A 21,112-nucleotide genomic window follows, 5' to 3' on the forward strand; every position below is an offset into this window, starting at 1 on the left:
TGTGAGTGCTCTATTACAGTCTGACACGGGTGAGGGAAGCAGACTGCAGGGTGAGCAGCCAGGGCTCATGCAGGCTTTAAGGCAAGTGTGGCACCAAGGCAGTTGCTAGGAGGCAAGGATTTCTCCGGTGGTGATGACATGGGGAGGTGGTCATCCTGGTGAGGAGGGCGTGGTGAAGGCAGAGGCAGGCAAGCCGCCTGCATCTTCTGCAGAACTGAAAACAGCAGGAAAAGCAAAAGTCCCTCGTTTTGGTCAGCAAAAGGCTTTGGTCATACATTCAGGGATGAACAGGGAGGAATGAGTCATTTGTGTGTCCTTTTTTTAAATTTATAGTTCGTCCTTAAAAGAATCTATAGAGGTATCTAATGTCCTTTTTCTTGCAATAAGCACACTAGCCTTTGTCCAAGGGGTGCCTCTGTTCATCTTTATTTGTCTTTGGTCTTCTTCTGTTGCCCAGGCTCCCTATCTGTCTGAGTCCAAATTTCCTGTCTATGATCCCTCCGGTTTTCTCTTTTCTCTGCCTCCCCAAATTCTGCAAGGTATAATCTTGCAACCTATCTATCTGCTGTAACTTCTTCCTTATATCTGATGTTGACTGCCCTATGAAAGCCATGGCTATCGCTGCCTGCTGACTTTTAGAGGTTGGGCAAGATGCCTGTAAATCTTCATTAAACATTTAAGGAACATAGATTCTAACTGGCCCCTGGAGAACCTCTCTTACCTTGGCCGAATTAGTGGGGTGCCTTGTAGCCCCCCTGAGATTTGCCATGAGCCCAGCATTTTGACTGTCAGTTTTTTCCCCTTTAAGAATTAATTGGACATCATCATGTAGAAGAATGAAAATAAATCCATATTTCTCTATGCATAAAACTAAAATCCAAACAAATCGAAGACCTTAACATAAAACCAACAATATTGAACCTCATAGAAGAAAAAGGGTTTTAAATACATTTTTAAACATAGCCTCAGTGGCATAGACATTGAGAGAAACAATCAATAAATGAGATCTCCAGAACTGAGAAGCTTTCTGTGTAGCAAAGAATATAATCAACAGAACATAACATCAGCCTGTAGAATGGGAAGGTATCTTTATAAGAAAATTAGGAACTTAGTCCTCATAAGAACAAATAATCCAGTAAAAAATTATGTTACAGACCTAAACTGTAAACTCTCAACAGATGAACTTAAAATGACTGAAAGATATTTAAAATTTGCTTAAATATAACATTCTTAATCATCAGGGAAATGCAAATTAAACAACTATGAGATTTTGTCTTATCCCTATCCCTGTAAAAATGACCAAGATTAAAAATATTGTTTAGGGCTGGAGAGATGGCTCAGTGGTTAAGAGCATTGCCTACACTTCCAAAGATCCTGAGTTCAATTCCCAGCAACCACGTGGTGGCTCACAACCATCTGTAATGAGGTCTGGTGCCCTCTTCTGGCCTTCAGGCATACACACAGAAAGAATATTGTATACATAATAAATAAATAAATAAACATTTAAAAAAATATTGTTTGACAATTTACGCTTAAGAGAATGTGGAATTTTATCATAGGCAGAATCTGAAAACAACCCATAATGTATCTCCTTTATATCAATAATAAATGGAAATCATGTTTTTAAATAGCCATAAATATTATAAAGAATCAAAAGGCCATTTTAATTTAACCTCATCATTTAGCAACATCATCATTGCCATTATAGTGGGTTGAGAGGCTTCAGATGATCTTCACCATGTGGGGCAACTCGGGGGGCCCCCAACCCATCATAAGCATTGTGAGCATTCAATTTCAGATCTAAACATGGACCGTTTACATGGTCCTGGCTCAGGGCCAGGGCTTTTACAGCTATTGTTCTTTTTTAAAATAATATGATGGTGGGATGTCCTGGACAGCTCGCTGAGCAGCTGCAAGTGGCAGTGCCATGCAGGGGGGGGAGGGAGTCAGGGTCCCCGGGCGAGCGGCAGAGTCAGGCGGTGGACGGCGGGGTAAATAGACATAAGGCTATACTTAAAGCTAGACATTTATTACTTAAAGAAAGAAAAACATAAACAAACATAGAGAGAACAAAGACACACGTACATACGACACAAAACAAACACACACACACACACACACACACACACACACACACACACACGCGCGCGCCCACACACCAGAGACAGAGAGAGAAGATGGCTGTGGGGGAGGTCCAAAAGTGGCCGGGGTGGGCGTGGTTAGTTCTTAAAGTGGCAGCAGAAGACTAACAATAGCGATAGTTCTTGAAGACAACGTAGTCCTGTGACCATCTAAACAGAGCTGGAAGTTACTTTATTTTATTTTTTTTAACATACTGCGTAGTAAGAAATATAGAAACCAACAATCTATAGTTTTTTTATAGGCACATTTTTTAAAATGACTCAGCTTAATTCCCCTCAATTTTTAAACCAGAAGATTTACCCTGGACACAGCACGTGATGACTGGAACAGAGCGTCCCTAGAGAGATGCTATCAGGGCTGACAGACCCTTGAAGACATCCCTGTCAGTAGGAGCTGGGAAGACCTTGGCATTGGCTATAAGGGGAGGGAGCACCCGGGATTGTCTAAGGCAGCCCTCCTTCCCCGCTCATGCAGCACCCGCCTGCTCATCGCGGCCTCAGAGCGTGCACCGCCTCACTGCCCCGCCAGAGCACGCGCCGCCTCCATCACAACCACCCCCAAGGAGCTGTTTGGCAAGTCCAGCCATTGCTCTCATCGGGGCGCCCGTTGCCACCGGGAACTAACCGAGTGTGGCGCCACGCACATTCAGGGCGGGGCTTGGCAATCGCAACAGCAAGCGGGTGGTCGGACTGGGTATCAGGAAGGCAGAGTTTTCTGTTTTATTGCTCCTGCATGGGAAAAGAGACAGGGGAGGGGCAGACTGCCGCTATCACCTGCACCGTGCTCTGCAACAAAATGGTTTTACCCAGAGTAGGGGAGTTCCCTGGATAAGCTCTCCTGGTGGCCATTCCAGGAAGCAGACTGCTTGCCGTCTCTCAGATTTCCATGGCTTGGTCTGCAACTTCTCTCTAAAGTTAGAGCAAGGGTCAGAGGTGGATACTTACTGTTTTCTGTCCCATGGTACGAGTACGAACAGATATACAAAAACAAAGACACGACATATAGACAGAACAGACAGCCGGCAATGCAAAGCGCGACTTTGGCGACAAACGAAAAGTACAAATTCAGATGGGGAAGTGAAAACTCCACCCTACAGACGCACAAATTTCTAGGATTCACACTGAGCCCCTCGGGCTCTCCAGATCCCCTGGGGCATCCCCCGGGTTGGGGGGGGGAGTTCTGAGCTGTCAGCTCCTTCTCAACAAATGACCGTGGATCCAGGTCTACAGAATACAGATGCTGCGCATTACATCAAATCAATACATCAAGACAGGACAAGACAACAGACAGACAAGGACAAATAGTGGCTAGCCAGCTTACCTCCCGGTGGGTTGTCGGGTGGGTTGGGCAGGGATCTTCCACAATCCCACTTCTGACATCAAATGAAAGAGTACCCAGAGGGTGTCTTACACACGTGGAGACCCGTGCCCAAGAACCAGGTCCGAGAGCCACTGGATGCAAGAAGAAGAGGCAATTTTATTGTTCACAGGCCTGTGGGTGCTGCAGCCACATGGAGAACTGAGCACCCCGAGCTGTGCTTTGGGGTAGTTTATATAAGGTTTGGGGTAGGCAGAAGCAAAGTACAGAAGCAAAAGCACGGTTACAGGGATCCCATTGGCCAGTTTGAATGAGGCGAGGGGTGAATTGGAGGGCAGGCCCCATGGTCCTTGGCCTGGATCAAAGAAACCAGATAACTGACCTGACTCTATCCTAAAGCACATATGGTTGCCTTTTGAAGTCTTTGTTCCCATCCAGACCAGATGTCTGATCATAAATCCCCTGTCCCACAGCCTGATAAGGCTGTCCTGGATATCTCGCCAGATGTCTGACCATAAATCTCCTGTCTCACAGCCTGATAAGGCTGCCCTCGTTCTGACCTCAGGTATCCTGCTTTGCTCAGCATTCCAGGGACCTTTCCCTGAACTGAGCTTGTTTGTGTGAACCTTTGCAAAACGACATAACTGTAGCTAAAGCGAGTTGGGGTCCTTCAGGGGCAGTTGGAAGAAGTTATAAACAACATACATTAAAAGTCTGGATGTCAATCAACCCAGATAGCACTGTAACTTCACAGCATCAGGAGCCCAAAGACTGAAGTGAAGTGAAGTGGGAAATAGTAGCTTCTAGATCTATGAAATGTTGCTCTTGCCTCCTTGTAAACAGTATCTTCCTTTTGCAACCAAGATTTCTAGGCTATCAGGACATGAAGTCGTAAGAAAAAGAAGCAAAATTTTTGAGAAAGAATCATTATTTCTACCACTTAAATTCTGATCATTGAAGAGAAGTACCATATAATGGTGTGTAAGTATGTAAAATACAAGAGTAATTGAGTCATAGAATCTTGTAGCAAAGCTCCAGAGAGCTTCTTAGGTTAGATGTTAGATATGCAAGGATTGTATGATATCTGCAGAGGAAAAACCTGGAGTGAATCTGACCCACAAGAGAAGCTATATGAACTGTGTACAGCAGACTTCGGGGTGTGGAGATGACCATGGCATTGGCTTGCAGATGAGCCAATGGACTGGAGCAGTTAATGGATGTTTTCAACACTTGCTCTTGCAAAGGACCTGGGTTGGATTCCCAGTATCCACATGGAGGTTTACAACCATCTATATCTCCAGCTCCATCAGATCCAACAGGCACGAGTGTGGTGCACATACGTGCATGCAGGCAAAACATTCAAACACATAAAGTAAAAGAAATAAATATTAAAAAATAAAAACTACTTTGAGTCTCAGAAGAAAGATGAAATTTTTGAACAATGTCCCAACTGGCAGGAATGTGAGGCAGCTGTTCACATTCAAACAGAGATCAACACTAGTGGTCAGCACATTTTCTCCTTTCAAATAAGTCTGGGCCCATCCCGTTGTATTGTAGAACTTTAAGACAATTCTGAAGCCATTTCTGACAACTCTAAGCACTTCCCCTCCTCCCCTGGTAACCAAGGACATAACAGCTATGCATGCATGTACTGAGATGTTGGGAACTTTCCATCTCCCTGAATAGGGGCAAGATAACCCTTCAGTGTTGACTCAGCTACTGATATTTTGACTTAGTTCCTGGGAAGGGGCAAAGTGACCCTCAGAAGTGTCCCTTTACCTTATCTGATCTGGCAACCACTCTCCAGCCAATTATTGGTAATAGCCCTTTTGAATAAGCCAATCATAATAGTTAAAGAACAACCCCCAAACACCCCTTCCTTCTGTGGTTTTTCCCTTTAAAAATAACCTGTACCAACCATTCAGGGTCTTCTAGCCTCCCAACTGCTGGAGGACCCTGTCATGACAGAATTAATAAAATCCTCATGCTTTTACATCAGCTGTGATGTGAGAGATGGTCTCTTGGGGCGACTCCTCCTCGCCGGTGATTGGACGCTAGGATCAAACAGTATATTGCCACAATCTATTTACAGGGTAAATTGTGCCACCTCTGTTAGCTCTCTCCAGAAAGTCCCTTACAGACTATTCCTTCACCAGAACTACCCAGCCACGCTGACCTCTTACCGTCTATTAAACCATAACCTACTTTATGGATTCAGGAGTGGGACCTGGGGTCCCTAGACTTCTTTGAGTCTCTCATCACCGGTGTAATCTACTGAATATTATTTTTTTGCTTTAAACTATTGCTTGCCTGTATAACTTGCCTATTGAGGATGGTGTCCAAGCTTATTAGGGCAGCTAGGGCCAAATTTCTGACCCTAGCAACTCTGATAAATTATTTCAGCCTACCCTCCCAGTGCCTCCACCATTATTAAAGTCAATGTAGTTAGGAGCTTATCAACTGTGTGGATTTAATGAATGATCTTAAGCTATGAGCTTTTGGCAGAAGCCAGGTGTTGTTTAATGATGGCATGTTTCCCGGCAGGCTCGCAGAGCAGCCGCTAGTCTGACAAGGTCGGCTGTGAGTCCCTGCAAGATCTCCAGGCTGGCAGGCTGGTCCTGCCATGCGGCTGGGCGAGTCAGGTGGGCGGGTGCAGCGGATAATAGTAAATAGACGTAAGGCTAAACATAAAGCTAAACATTTATTACTTAAAGAAGAGACAGAGAGACAGAGAGACAAAGGAGACACGTGTGCACACGCCAAGAGAAAGGGACAGAAGAAGAAGAGTTAAGATGGTGACCAGGAGGTCAGAAGTGGCTGGAAGTGGGCGTGGTTTGCCCCTTAAAGGGACCAGAGCAAAGGAATAGCACCAGGTTCTTTCATTTCACTGTTTCAAAGATCTAATATCTTTCTTTATAAAGTCCATATTTTTTAAATGCCCTAATAATTTTGTTTCCCTTTTGGCATGTATTGTTTATTTCATTTTTAAATATTTGACATGAATTATTTATTTATTAATTTTGTTTTCTCAAGATAGAATTTCTCTAGGCCCTGCTAATCTCAAGCACATCATGCAACAATAGCTGACGTTGAAATCCAGATCCTGCTGCCTATGCTTCCTGAGTTCAGAGGGTTCTCAACTGTGGTTCTCAACCTTCCTGATGCTGTGACCCTTTAACATAACTCCTCATGCTGTGATGACCCCCAACCATACAATTTTTGGTACTTCATAACTTCAATTTTGCTACTTTTATGGTTTGTAATGTAAACCTGTGTTTCCCAATGGGCTTTGAGTGTCGTGACCCACAGGTTGAGAACCATAGATTTAGACTGTTGTCCATTTCAACATGAGATGCATTTAGCGCTCACGAGTTACAGATAAGCAGTAGGTACTAGGCACTTTCTTCCCTAGCTGTGGCTGGTCCCTGCCCATATCTGAGAACGCTGAGAGTTGGAGAATTACAGGTGGTCTGCTGTAACACCCGAATCTGTGTTACCCTCTCGGTACAGTTCGCTCTCAACTGTACCTGTCCAGGCAAAGGCCTGGAGATTGAAAGAAACACACAAGAGACCTGGATCATTTGAAAGGAGATCAGCTGAATGCGACTTTATTCAGCTTTTTACAAAACTCATATACTTTGGCTGCTGCAAAAGGATTACCTCCCAGGCAGGGGGAATCTGGTTGCTGCAAAAGGATTTCCTCCCGGGTGATGGGAAATTACCATACCAAAGATGAAACAATGCCCTTCAGCTAATCACCAGGCTAGGGCAGAGGGCGCACAGAAGCAAACAGGATGCTAGCCGGCTGGCCAGAAACTGTCCTCGATATTCACCCCAAGGAGCAAGGGTAGACCGGGCCCTACAGTCTGCTATGTAAGAAAAATAAGATAAGAAAATATGATAAGAAAAATAAGACGCCTCAATGTAGGTACCAAAAGTCTTTTTTCCTTCTCCTGGAGATTTGCAGGGCCGTGTGACCTCCGGCTCCCTGGAGATTCTGCTCTAGCACTGACTTGAGGGGATAACTTAGCAAGAACCTGGCTCTCTTTGTTATGGTGATTCCACCTGTATTCAAGGTTTTAGTAGTGGGCTCCATAGCCTGCCTCCCCCAGCTGATTCTGCCAGAGGCGCCGGGGGCCTTTAATCTTCTCCTCCTGCTCCTGGATGGGAGGAGGCCTTGCCCTTTTGTTCCTGCTTGCCCACTTCTATAAATACCCGACTTGAGTTTAATAAAGTGGCCATTTACTCTGGTAAATGAGCAAAGGTCTCTTTTTGTGTGTGTCTCTTTTAACCCTCAGGACAATCATCCATTCTCGTGGGCCCGAGTTCGGGAAAGCGCGCGCCTGGGTCGGGTGTGGATATCCACTGAAAAGTGCGGGGTCCTACAGATGGCGTCCCTGGGTGGGCTTTGAAGAAAAATTGAAGAATCGCGTCCTGCCGTCAGTGGATCCACCACGAGAACCCCAATAGAGGTGAGGGCCCCCTCACGATCCGGAATCGTGGCCAGTTTTGTAATGTGCAATTGTGCACATGTGATAAGGGGATGAATAGTTTGAATAGTTTGATTTTTAGGAAAATGGGTGCTGAAATGTCCACTCCGGAGTTAGAAGGACAGTTAGCAGATCAGCTACTGCAGCTTGTGAAAAAGTTAGGCACCAGGATCAAAGGTGACACAGAACAAGGGACCATCAAGGTAATTTCAGAGCTCAGTCCTTGGTTCTCTCTGAATGGGAACCTTAATATCAAGGACTGGGAACAAGTTAGGGCTGATCTACGTGTTGCACAGAGAGAACGGGGAACTAAAGCCGTCCCCCTAGCGATCTATTCGCCATGGCGTCTTATCAGAGATGCCCTCCTTAGTGAAGATGTTTTAGTGAAGGAACAGTTAGAGGTTTTGAACAAAACCCTTGAGAAAATTCAGAAAGTAGAATCTGTGAGCTCTATCAGGAGTTTTGAGGATCAAGAAGTCAAAAGCATTGATAATTTAGATAAAAAAGAGAAAATATTAAAAGGCGAAATCACACTTCTAACCAAACAGCTAGAGAAGGAGGAAGGCGGGGCCACTAGCAGAGATGCCCCCATCAGGCCTCTTCCGCAAAGAGCATTTTCTGCTACCCCAAACTGTTGTGCTACAGCTTTCGCCCCTGTTAATCTGGAGGCGGGAGCTCGAGAGTTTTCAAACAGGCCTGATAATCTCGGTAGAGATAGGTCAGTCTATCCTACTGAAGAAACTCTTGGCCAACAAGTACTTAGTATCAGACAGCCTGACTCTCTGACCTTTAAGATGGTCAAGCAATTAAAGGAGGTGGTCGTTGCTTATGATACTCGCGCTTCCTTCACTGTGACATTGCTGGAGTCCTTCGTTAAGCTCAACCTTACGCCCAGCGATTGGATACAGCTTTGCAAGGCCTGTCTCTCTGGGGGTGAATTTTTACTGTGGAGAGGTGATTTGCAAAGGATTTGCAAGGAATCCGCGGGGCTTAATGCCGCCGCCAGTTTCTCCCAGCATGACCTTGATGTGTTACTTACAGGGGGTCAATATTCTGATCTCACAGTACAAACCACTTACGATCCCACAGTTTGCGCTCTAGTGGCTGCCGCGGCGATAAAGGCCTGCACATCTCTATCAGTTGAAGGAACAGGAGAACTACTCTCAAAAATTGTACAGGGACCTACAGAGTCTTATTCTGCATTTATAAACCGCCTCTTAGAGGTGGGCAGCCGTACTCTTGGGGATATTAATTCTTACTTGCCAGCAGTAAAGCTATTAGCCTATGAAAAATGCTAACAGGTCTTGCCAGGAAGTTTTGCGCCTGATGTTTGCACCCGAGCCGTTGATACTAACTCTGCTCAGATAACTAAATTAATCGCAGTACAACTGGCCTTGGAAAAATATGCTGACATTCCATTTAACCTCTATACTGACAGTCAGTATATTAGCAAAATTCTTGCACCTTTAGAAACTGCAGCTTATATTGCTTCTGTGTCTCGAGTCCAGATTCAGCTCCTGGCTATTCAAGCATTGCTTTGGGCCAGGTCTGTTCCCATATACGTGGGACATTTGAGGGCACATAGCGATCTTCCTGGCCCCCTGAGTAAAGGCAATGCCTTGGCTGATGAACTCACTCGCCAGGTTTATACAGTTAGTCAAGACTCTTATGAAGCTGCTAAGAAAGCTCATAATCACTTTCATCTCAATGCTGGGTCTTTGAGATTTCATTATAAAATATCTCGGGAGCAAGCCACTGATATTGTTAAGAAGTGCCCTTCATGTGTAGAACTTTTAACTGTTCCCCATTTGGGAATTAACCCGCGTGGGCTGGCTCCCAACCATTTACGGCAGATGGATGTTACCCACGTTCCTTCTTTTGGACGTTTGCAGTATGTTCACACAACTGTGGACACATATTCACACCTTATCTTTGCCTCAGCTCATACAGGAAAAAAATTACGGGATGTTAAAAGCCACTGCCTTCAGGCTTTTGCCTACATGGGGGTCCCTAAATCTCTCAAAACGGACAACGGACCAGCATATACCAGTGCTAGTTTTGCTAAGTTCTGCCAGGAGTTTCATATTTCTCACAAAACCGGTATACCCCATAACCCCCAGGGGCAGGCAGTCGTAGAGAGGACTCACCACACTCTTAAGGCTTATCTACACAAAACTAAAAGGGGGGATTACAGTTCTACCCCCAGAGAGCATCTATCGTTCATTTTATACATTTTAAACTTTCTGACTGTGGATGCTGGCTCCCGTACGGCGGCCAAGAATCATTGGCAGCCTAGCTCCCCCGGGAAGCCCTTAGTGAAGTGAAAAAATCTGGCAAACGGCACTTGGTGTGGTCCGGACCGGGTCTTAATTTGGGGCAGAGGAGCGGTTTGCATATTTCCACAGGATGCAGAGCTTCCGATCTGGGTCCCTAAATGTCTGGTATGGACCGTAGATTCCTCTGTTCAGAAACCTGAGGATGAGACGAGATCAAGAGATCCCACGGACACGGTGGCGGAGGCAGCAGCGGAGTTGGCAGATTCCTGAGAGATGATCCAGCGCCTGATTTTACCCCTTTCCCAGCTTTCTGTCGCTTTGCCTGATCTGTCCCTTTCAGCCAAGACTGCTTGACCCCCTGAGGGGAAAACAGCTACTTCCCCTGCCCTGATAGCAGCATTGGGTGCTCAAGGCTAAAACCTTGCCAGATACAAAGAATTACCATACTATTCAAAGTATCTAAATTCACAATTGGACGTTGTAGTCAATCTTTACAACTGGGTGTGGATTTTGACCTCTGCTGGTCGCAGGTTAAGATTTTGCTGCTTTTTCTCAGACCCCGGAATACAAAATTGCTAATTGGCTCTAATTTAGTTTGACTAGTCATACCAGGGGTCCCATTTGCCGGTGCTGTAGCCCTACTCAAGGGCTCTATTCTGAGTCAACGTTTCAGATATTGTGCAAGCACTGTCTCTTCCAGGAATGCTTATGTATACGTATGCTGGAGTGTCTTCACCTGACCAGTGGCTTCAGGTCCGCCACGGCCTGGCCCTAGTAGGCGTTTGCCTTGGAGTATCTTTCAGCATAAAACTGACTGAACGTGTTGGAGGATGGCATTAACCAGAGACGGGTCTAGATCACTGGGCAGGCTTTTCCAATCTAAGACAGGGAGCGTCTGGACCTGAGGCGTCATCCTGAAGACAGATCCGGATTTGTCTGGCTATTTCCCAGTGACGCCTAAGGCAGGTTTTGTCATCATATTTTATATATATTTAAAGGGAGACTTGTAGGTACCAAAAGTCTTTTTTCCTTCTCCTGGAGATTCGCAGGGCCGTGTGACCTCCGGCTCCCTGAAGATTCTGCTCTAGCACTGACTTGAGGGGATAACTTAGCAAGAACCTGGCTCTCTTTGTTATGGTGATTCCACCTGTATTCAAGGTTTTAGTAGTGGGCTCCATAGCCTGCCTCCCCCAGCTGATTCTGCCAGAGGTGCCGGGGGCCTTTAATCTTCTCCTCCTGCTCCTGGATGGGAGGAGGCCTTGCCCTTTTGTTCCTGCTTGCCCACTTCTATAAATACCCGACTTGAGTTTAATAAAGTGGCCATTTACTCTGGTAAATGAGCAAAGGTCTCTTTTTGTGTGTGTCTCTTTTAACCCTCAGGACAGTCATCCATTCTCGTGGGCCCGAGTTCGGGAAAGTGCGCGCCTGGGTCGGGTGTGGATATCCACTGAAAAGTGCGGGGTCTTACACCTCAAATCCCAAATTATTCATTAGATAAGGTTTTGTATGCTAAACCAGTGAGACGAGAAAATTGAGAAGATGGCAGACCTGCCCTATGGGAGAAGAGGACAGGAATTTCTACCCTGGAGAATGGGGGGGGGGACAACATTGTCTTGTTCCAAATCAGCAACTATTTTTTTCCTTTTGTCTATGTTGCTATGTCTTTCTGCAGAATTAAATATTAAAAATGATTTCAGTTCTCTCCATTCTCTTGGAATTTGTTATTATCTTATTTCCGACTGTGAAGATGAGCACAGAAGACCAGGCTGAACTGGATTATAAGAGTCATAAAGCCACAGCACAATCAGCTTTCTAATTACCCTCAGAAAAGAGCTGCAGAGGGTTCTGATTTCTTCTGCCTGTGCTCTGGCCTCTTAAAATGAGCAGAGTTTGTGCTACTTTAGCTGGCCGGATCTTACTCTGTAGACAAACCAGGCTGACCTAGAACTCACAGAGATCCACCTGTCTATGCCTCCTGAGTGAGTGTTGGAATTAAAGGGACTTGCACCACCAAGTCCCACTTGACACGCTCTAACAAAATCTTTGGCTTGCCTGATCCAGGCCCATGGAGTGCGTCAGATTCAAGATCCAAAACCAGTTCTAGGCCCGAGGCAAGAAACTACTACACTGGACATCAAATTGGTAAATGGACTGTGAACACTAGCCTCCCAGGATGAATACGAACCGTGTTTGAGATCGCCACGGACCGAAGTACCCCGCACGACCCCGACAGTTTTGGCTTTTATGTAAATCTCTCCCAGACTATGCTAGGTCTCCTAGGACAGAAAGCAGAGTTGGAAGGATGCGCCTCGGTCAATGGGGCTCCTGTTGTGGGATCCCTTCTGTCACTCAGCCTGTCACTCGCTGCGCGGCCCTAGCCAATCAGGGCCTCCAGGTGGGCTGTCCAATCAGGAGCGCCGGGGGCGGCGGAGGCGGGCTCCTTCCGGCAGTCCCGCTGTGCTTTCCACTGAGCAGCCCTGGGAGGAGCTCGCGCTCTGCGCTGTGAGCACCGCCACCCAGTGCTGTGCGGCCAGATGGGCAGCCAGATGGGCAGCCGCGCCACGGTGAGCTCGGGGCCGCGGTCTTCAGACCGGGAGGAGCGATCGGCTGAGCCACGGGAGCCTGTGTGCTGGGTCCTCCCCGGAAGTTCGGCTTCATGCGAAGATTAGAGTTAAAAAGCAAAGTCGCGAGCACCAGGCAGGTGATGGGAGGGCAGGCAGCTGGTAGGAGAGCTGCACTGAGCAGTAACTGGAGGGCTGCGTGCTGGGGAACCGAGGACGCCAGTCTGGGCGGGGTCGCTGACCCCTTGAGGACGTCTGCGGACACCTCACTTCTCCCGCGCACGCTCTTCTACCCGCGGACTGTGACAGCATGCATCTAACGCCCCCAAATGCGGCGCGGCTTGCGGCCAGCGGCTGTTCTAGGAGAGGGGCCGCCATGGACCACCCCAGGATCGGACAGGGAGGAGAAACTTGGAGCGGCACTCAAGGGTCGGCAGAGTGGAGGATCCCTGCGGCTACCCCAGCGCCCTGCAGTGCGGTGTGGTGTGTGTGTGTGTGTGTGTGTGCGCGCGCGCGCGCGTGCGCGCGTAGTGAGGACAGGTGTGAAGTCACAAAACAACTTTATGGAATGATTGCTCTCGTTCCACAGTTAAGTTGTCTGGCTTGTGTTACAAGTACTCGTCGGAGCTGAGCTCTATCACAGAGCCTAGTAAAGTTTAATTTTTCTTTTCTATTAAAGAAAAATCTGCTTCCTCCCCAGTCTGGGGATTGAATGCAACAGCTTATGCATAGCATGCTGGGTGAGTGCTCTATTACTCTCTAGGCCCATTGCAGCCTTATCCTACCTTGATGATAATTGCTTTGAAGTTAGTTTTTGTTGAAGACCAGCTTCGACAAACCTCGTACATTCCAGGGTAGGAGCGTGAGGATTCAAATTATTAAACAGACAAACACAAAAAGAAATAAGAGAGACAGAAACACAGAACAGCATCGGGAGGGGCATTCTGTGAATACTGAATCTGCCTGGTTTATTTTCCACATGTTTATATACTTCACTCCAAAAGGGAAGAGAGGGAGGCAACAGACTTCATTGCCATGATATAAGGAATAGACTTGAATTCTCCAACCTTTGGTCCAGGTGGAGCAGACCCACCTCTATACCCAGAATACTAATTAACCACGCCCTAGGTCAGAATCTCTCTCGTTTGTGGACACACCTGTTGTCAACAGCTTTAAGAGGGCAAAAAATAAGCTCAGACTCTCTGACCTCCTGTCAAGATGGAACAACTCTGTCAGCCTTCACAAGTTTTGAACTGTAAACCATGAATTTCTGCTTTGCTCTTTCCAAAGGCTGTTCCTGTATTCTAATCCTTGGAATTCTAGGACTTTTCAAAGCAATTTTCAAATCTAGGTTCCTTAGTGTACAATCCAGAGTGTTACCATCTTATTTTACTGCTAAGTTGGTGACTTTGACTAGGACAATGATTTTCCTTTTACTTAAACTTAGATTCTTGCTGAGCTTGTTGGTGCTTGCCTTTCATCCCAGCATTCCAGTGATTGAAGCAAATGGGTTTCTGAGTTCTAGGTCAGCCATGTGTATATAGTGAGTTTCAGGCAAGTCAGGACTACAGTGAGACCTGTCTCAAAAGAAAATAAAACAGAATACTTAGATTCTTCATCCATCAGGATCCATCAGTGGGTGGGGGCTCCCATTGCCAAGCCTTAAGACCTGGGGATTAATCTTTGGAAGCCACATGATCAAAGAGAATAGAAAATCACAAGTATTTCTTTGATCTCTTGTTCCTTCACCTCCATTCATGCACAATGGCAAATGCATGCCCACATAAGCACACATAGAAAAATGTTTTTAAAATCAGATTTTAGCTAGGCAGTGGTGGTGCACGCCTTTAATCTCAGCACTCGGGGAGGCAGAGACAGATCTCTGAATTTGAGGATAGCTTGGTCTACAGAGCAAGTTCCAGGACAGCCCAGAATACACAGAGAAACTCTGTCTCAAAAGACCAAAATAAAAGTAGAAGAACAAACCATTCATGTGGAAATCAAATAAAATGTTTGTTTTTCTTTGTTTTATTTTCAAGATGCAAAATGAACTTGAACTAGATATCTCCCTCAGTAACTTGCTTTTCTGGAGTTGAAGTGTCTGCCACCACATCTGGCATATATAGGGACTTAAGAGTTCTTGTTCTCTTAAAGAAATGCAACTTCTCAGAGTTTCACTGTATAGCTCTTGGCTGGCCTGGAATTCACTATGTAGACCAGGCAGACCTCAAATTCACAGATCTGCCTGTTTCTGCCTCCCTAAGCCAGGGGTTACAAGCTGGACCACCAAGTCCAGCCTAGACACCTTTTATCCATAAATTTTTCATTTTATTATGCTTATTACCTAAGTGGATAATTTTTGTTGATCTCAATGTGAGGAGTCATTTTCTTGTCTTTTATTTTTGCTATTTTATTATTATCAAAGAAGTGAGCCTATTTCTATACCAATAGTTTTTCATCTCCAGGTATTATTGTTCCTTCTGTAAAGCTTGTGTTCATTTTACTATTTATTTGTGTCTGTGCTCAAGGAGGCAAAAGGGTATCATGTGTACATGTATGTTATTTATGTGCGTGTGTCCGTGTGTCTGTATATGTGGCCTCAAGGAGACCAGAGAGGTGTTAGCTTCCTAGAAGTTAAGTTCCAGGCAATTGTGAGCTACCTGATGTGGGTGCTGGAAATTGAACTCAGGTCCTTTGCAAGAACAATGTGAGCCGTTTCTCTAGCAAGTTCTTTTATGTTGCGTATATTCTGGATTTCTCTATCAGATTTGCAGGTCTCACTTTCCCTAGTTTGAATGTTTGGAATTATTCGTTCCTCTATGACTTTTCTTTTCACCATAAACTATATCTCTTTGTGTAATTTGGTATTTTTCTCATGAAGGGACAACACTCAAAAAATAAACTTAGAAGGCTCAGGAATCTCCTAAAACAAGAGTCACAGTACTTTATGAACACATCCACAGTAACATAAACACTAACAAATGCTAAAGAAAATTTCCCTGGTACAGGAAATCCACCAGAGACAGCTTTCGGGAGTCCTTATCCATGCAGAGTTGAGCTTTCATTCACTCCTGTAAGTAACAGCAATAAGCTCATTGCTATAGCAGATGTGGGTAGTTTCATGTCATTGTTGCCCAATCTGGGGTAAGAAGACATTTGTTAACATTTCATGAAAAGTCATATGAGGTCTGAGGATGAAGTATATCCCAGTTGCAAGTACTTTCCACATGCGAGTCAGAGGGAATGGAGAACAGAAGACCCATCATGGGCCCTCGTGGTACAGACTATCAACTAGAAAGGTATAGACGTGACAGAGTTCATCTGAAGGTTACATGTGTCAACTTCTAAACTGTGACATCCCACTTAGAAAAGCCGATTTCCACCATGAAGGGGAATCCCACTTTCACTTTTGAGCCACTGAGTTAGGCACACATAGTCAGGCTAGAGATGACCCAGAGGTGAGGATCACCAAGACATTGGCTATGGGTTGATCATATGGAGAAATCTGGAAAAATGAAGGTCTGACTAGCAATGATAATCTTTAAGATCAGGTGTCCACACCTGGTATACTGTAGAATTCATGTCATTCTGTTGAGATGTAATTTTTTTTGTTTTGTTTTTCAAGACAGGGTTTCTCAAGATGTAAATTTAAGAGTGTAATTGAACTGTGCCATAAGATATAGTGATTTATTTATCATTTGTATTCTTGCCTTCTCTACCAAGATATTAAGGTTATTTACACCATCCAGTTTTAACATTGAGGCTGGAGAAAAGGCTCAGAGGTTAAAAAGAACTGAATGTTCTTTCAGAGCATCTGCTGGGTGTCGTGCCCAGCATCCACACGGTGACACAGAACTGTCCATTATTCCAGTTCCAGAGGGTCTAATGCCTCTTTCAACCTCCATGGACCTTGAACACACACATGGTGTACAAACATACACTCAGGCATGCTAGTGTTAACACTGTTCCCAACATCAGGTGGAAGGACTCTGAGACGGGAAGTAGAAATGCACTGTAACAAGAGGACTGGGAAGAGCTGCAGCACATCCGGGGCCTGGGCCCACTGGGAGGAGTGCTGGTACAGGGCTGCTCCCTTCCTCATCCCTCACTGCTTGCATTACAACTTCTGTGTCATGGAAGAGTGTGGATCCCAGTGTCGAGTGAACTTTTTCTCAATCAAGTATGTGCAATGTTTAGGCCTCAGTGAGCTTTGAGGACGTGGCTGTGCACTTCACCCAGGAAGAGTGGGCTTTGCTGGATCCTTCCCAGAAGATTCTGTACAGAGATGTGATGCTGGAGACCTGCAGGAACCTCGCTGCCGTAGGTGGGGATATCATCTGTAAACTCTGTAAACTGGGGAGCAAGTGTCTCTTGGTGTCGATGCTCTTCTGAGATTTGGACTATTGAAAGGGAAGAATGTGGTGGATAAATCAGGCATTGTTACTGTGGACACTGAAGTTAAAACTAATCTTTTCAGTGATTTCTAATAATTTATCCTTAATTTTCTGGGACTTCCTTTTAGGAAACAGATGGAAAGAAGAAAATGTTGAAGACTGTTATAAAATTCCTGAAAGAAATCTAAGGTAATTTGAATGAAAAGTTGAAACAAAGGTACTTGAAGAAGTTTTCGCATTCTACAAAAATTTAAGAAAACAAAAACAGCTTTGAGTTCTGTCATTGCTAGGAAAATCGTGCCCATGTCCTGGCGCCGGGATGTGTGCTGGCTGTTAGAGCACTGGCCAGCATTTCCAGAGGGTTTGCTTTTGGAAACACTTGTAGGAACTTGCATCAGCGAATGCTACTGTTCTAGTCACAGCTCTGTGGGAGCCACAGTTTAGAACCAGCAATTCATTGAGTAGAACATGATTCAGATGTATCAGAAAGCACACATTTTTACCTGATTTTGGGAGCAGTATATGAGATAAAACTAATAAGGAGTCTCTCGCTAACATACTTGTCCTTTTTCAGAAGTTCTGTGTTAGAGATCCCCCATGAGAGTACAGAAAATGGTCAGAATGAAGAAACCGTGATGTGGATAGCAGATCTCCATGCAAGCATGGCAGTTCGTCTTGGATTAGCACTATGTGAATCCGGTGTGAGTGGAAAGGCTTCCATGTGTCCTTCACCCTCTAGTAGGCATGCCACATTTCATCCTCATTATAAGCCACATGACCATAAGGAATGTGGAACCAAGCAATATAACTTGAACTCTCTCACCAGCTTTCAAAGGTGTAGAGGAGCTCACACTGGGAATGGGCCTTGTGAATGTGAGATATGTTTAAAAGCTTTTTGTTTTCCAAATTCATTAGGAATACATCCAGAAGCTTACACTGGAAAAACACCCTATCAATACAAGGGATGTGGAGAGGCCTATGTTTACACACACAGAAGAACCCACACTATGGCCAAACTTTATGAATGTAAACAATGTGGTAAAGCCTTTAGTTCTTCTACTTCCCTTCAAAGTCATGAAATAATACACACGGAAAGACTTTATAAATGCACATATTGTGGTAAAGCCTTTAGATATCCCAAATATCTTCGATTACATGAAAGAATTCATACTGGAGAGAAACCCTATGAATGTAAACAATGTGGTAAAGCCTTTAGATTTCCTGGTGCCTTGCCTCTACATGAAAAAATTCATACTGGAGAGAAACCCTATGAATGTAAACAATGTGGTAAAGCCTTTAGATTTCCTGGTTCTTTGCCATTACATGAAAAAATTCATACTGGGGAAAAGCCTTATGAATGTAAACAGTGTGGGAAAGCTTTTAGGCGTCACTATCATCTTCAATTACATGAAAAAATTCATACTGGAGAAAAACCTTATGAATGTAAACAGTGTGGGAAAGCCTTCAGACGGCACAGCCATCTTCAGAGACATGAACGAATTCATGCTGGAGAGAAACCCTATGAATGTAAATAACATGCCAAAGCCTTTACATTTCACAGTTATTTTCTGTCATGAACAAATTCATACTGGAGAAAAGAAATACTGTCAGTGTAAACAGTGTTGGAAAAGCTTTAGGTTTCATGGGTTCTTACAATTACATGAGATCACTCATGTACTATGCAGACCCTATGAAATAAACTCTTGTGAAGTCTCCAGATAGGCATCTTCAGTTTTGGGAAAGAATATACTGGAGAAAGCTGTGTGACTGTGAACATTGTGCTAAAGCTGTTAGATGCTCTACTTGCCAGTTGCAGAAAAAGAACTCATTCTGGAAGGAAATCCTCTGGATGTAAATTGTATGGCCAGAAGGTCACAAATCAGTGTTCTTCAGACATGTGTTCTTCAGATATAACTTGTATGTGAGAAAAAAGCTCTATTAATGTAAAATATGTACATATGTAAACCCTTTGTGTAAAGCAGATCTCTTCAATTCTTCCATATGCATTAAAACCACTAAGAATGTCAACAGTGTGGTAAAGGCACCATCTGTCAAAGTTTCAGAGACAGTGTTGTGTGGGGCGATGTAAAAAAATATTTACTTACCTCAAATGGGAACCGAAAAATGATTCTTCTGGAGCTCAACTTGATGAGCCAAGTTTATAGGGGTTACTTATAGGACTATAGACAACTCTCAAGCAGATACAGCACCAAACCACCCGTGCCACCTTGACTGTTGACTACTGCCTTATAAATCTACACAATTTGAAGGCAACTGGACTGCTCAGAGCCCACTCCTCATAACCCCTCTGCTCACCTCCTTGCCTCTCCTCTTCCCCCTTCAACCCTTCCCCAAGGTCCCCATGCTCCCAATTTACTCAGGAGATCTTGTCTTTTTCTACTTTCTCCTTCCCATGTAGATTATATCTATGTAAGTCTCTCTTAGTGTCCTCATTGTTGTCTAAGTTTTCTGGGATTGTGGTTTATAGGCCGGATTTCTTTGCTTTATGTTTAAAAACCACCTATGAGTGAATACATGTGATAATCTTCCTGCAGGATATCAAGAAACCAGACCGTGACGACTGGGAGAACGGGCTGAATGCAATGGAGTGTGCACTGCACCTGGAAAAGAGTGTGAATCAGTCACTACTGGAACTGCACAAACTGGCTACTGACAAAAATGACCCCCATTTGTGTGATTTCATTGAGACACATTACCTGAATGAGCAGGTGAAATCCATCAAGGAACTGGGTGACCACGTGACCAACTTGCGCAAGATGGGAGCTCCTGAAGCTGGCATGGCAGAATATCTGTTTGACAAGCACACCCTGGGACATAGTAATCAGAGCTAAGCTGACTTCCCCAAAGCCACAAGTGACTTTACTGGTCACTGAGGCAGTGCGTGCATGTCGGTCTGCCTTTATCTTTTCTATAAGTCGCACCGAAACATCCGCTTAAGTTCTTTCATTTGTACCATTTCTTTAAATAAAGAATTTTGGTACCAAAAAAAAAAAAAAGAAAAGGAGATGGACATTTCATACTCATAACTGGAACAATTCATCAGGAGGAAGTATCAATCCTGAATATCTATGCTCCTAATATAAAGCCACCCACATATGTAAAAGAAACTCTTCTAGAACTCAAGGCGGTCATCAAACCACACACACTAATAGTAGGAGACTTCAACACTCCTCTCTCACCAATGGACAGGTCAATCAGACAGAAACCAAACAGAGAATTGAGAGACCTATTGGAGGTATTGAATCAAATGGACTTAACAGACATCTATAGAACACTCCACCCAAATAGGAAAGAATATACCTTTTTATCTGCAGCTCATGGAACCTTCTCGAAAATTGACCACATACTCGGTAACAAAGCAAACTTCCACAGATACAAAAAAATATTAGTAACTACCTGTGTCTTGTCAGATCACCATGGACTAAAATTAGAATTCAACAACAATGCTCCCCCCAGGAAGCCAACAAACTCATGGAAACTGAACAGTCAACTACTAAATCACCCCTGGGTCAAGGAAGAAATAAAGAAAGAAATTAAAGTCTTCCTTGAATTTAATGAAAACAAAGACACAACATACTCAAACCTATGGGACACTATGAAAGCAGTGCTAAGAGGAAAGTTCATAGCACTAAGTGCCCAATTAAAGAAAGCGGAGAAAGCACACATTGGAGACTTAACAGCACACTTGAAAGATCTAGAAAAAAAGAAGCTGATTCACCCAGGAGGTCTAGAAGACTGGAAATAATCAAACTGAGGTCTGAAATCAACAAAATAGAAACAGAGAAAACAATCCAAAGAATCAATGAATCAAAAAGCTGGTTCTTGGAGAAAATCAACAAGATTGACAAACCCCTATCCAAGTTAATCAAACGGCAGAGAGAGAACATGCAAATTAATAAGACCAGAAATGA

At 44.5% G+C, this 21,112-nt stretch overlaps 1 protein-coding gene and 1 pseudogene across 1 annotated transcript; both read left to right on the forward strand.

Annotated features, from left to right (window-relative positions):
- The first annotated feature begins 13,115 nt into the window (after window positions 1–13,115).
- Znf101 (zinc finger protein 101) lies at window positions 13,116–20,202 on the forward strand. The gene is made up of 5 exons (XM_087901181.1): window positions 13,116–13,264; window positions 15,763–15,859; window positions 16,984–17,110; window positions 17,309–17,369; window positions 17,755–20,202. Exons 1-5 carry the CDS (start codon window positions 13,116–13,118, stop codon window positions 18,713–18,715), a joined length of 1,395 nt encoding a protein of 464 aa, XP_087757307.1. The 3' UTR covers window positions 18,716–20,202.
- On the forward strand, window positions 19,305–20,032 carry LOC148118271 (ferritin heavy chain pseudogene; annotated as a pseudogene).
- Window positions 20,203–21,112: the final 910 nt, after the last annotated feature.

The sequence above is a fragment of the Myodes glareolus genome, chromosome 23 (assembly GCF_982192425.1).
Source record: "Myodes glareolus chromosome 23, mMyoGla1.1, whole genome shotgun sequence".
Lineage (NCBI taxonomy): Eukaryota > Metazoa > Chordata > Mammalia > Rodentia > Cricetidae > Myodes > Myodes glareolus.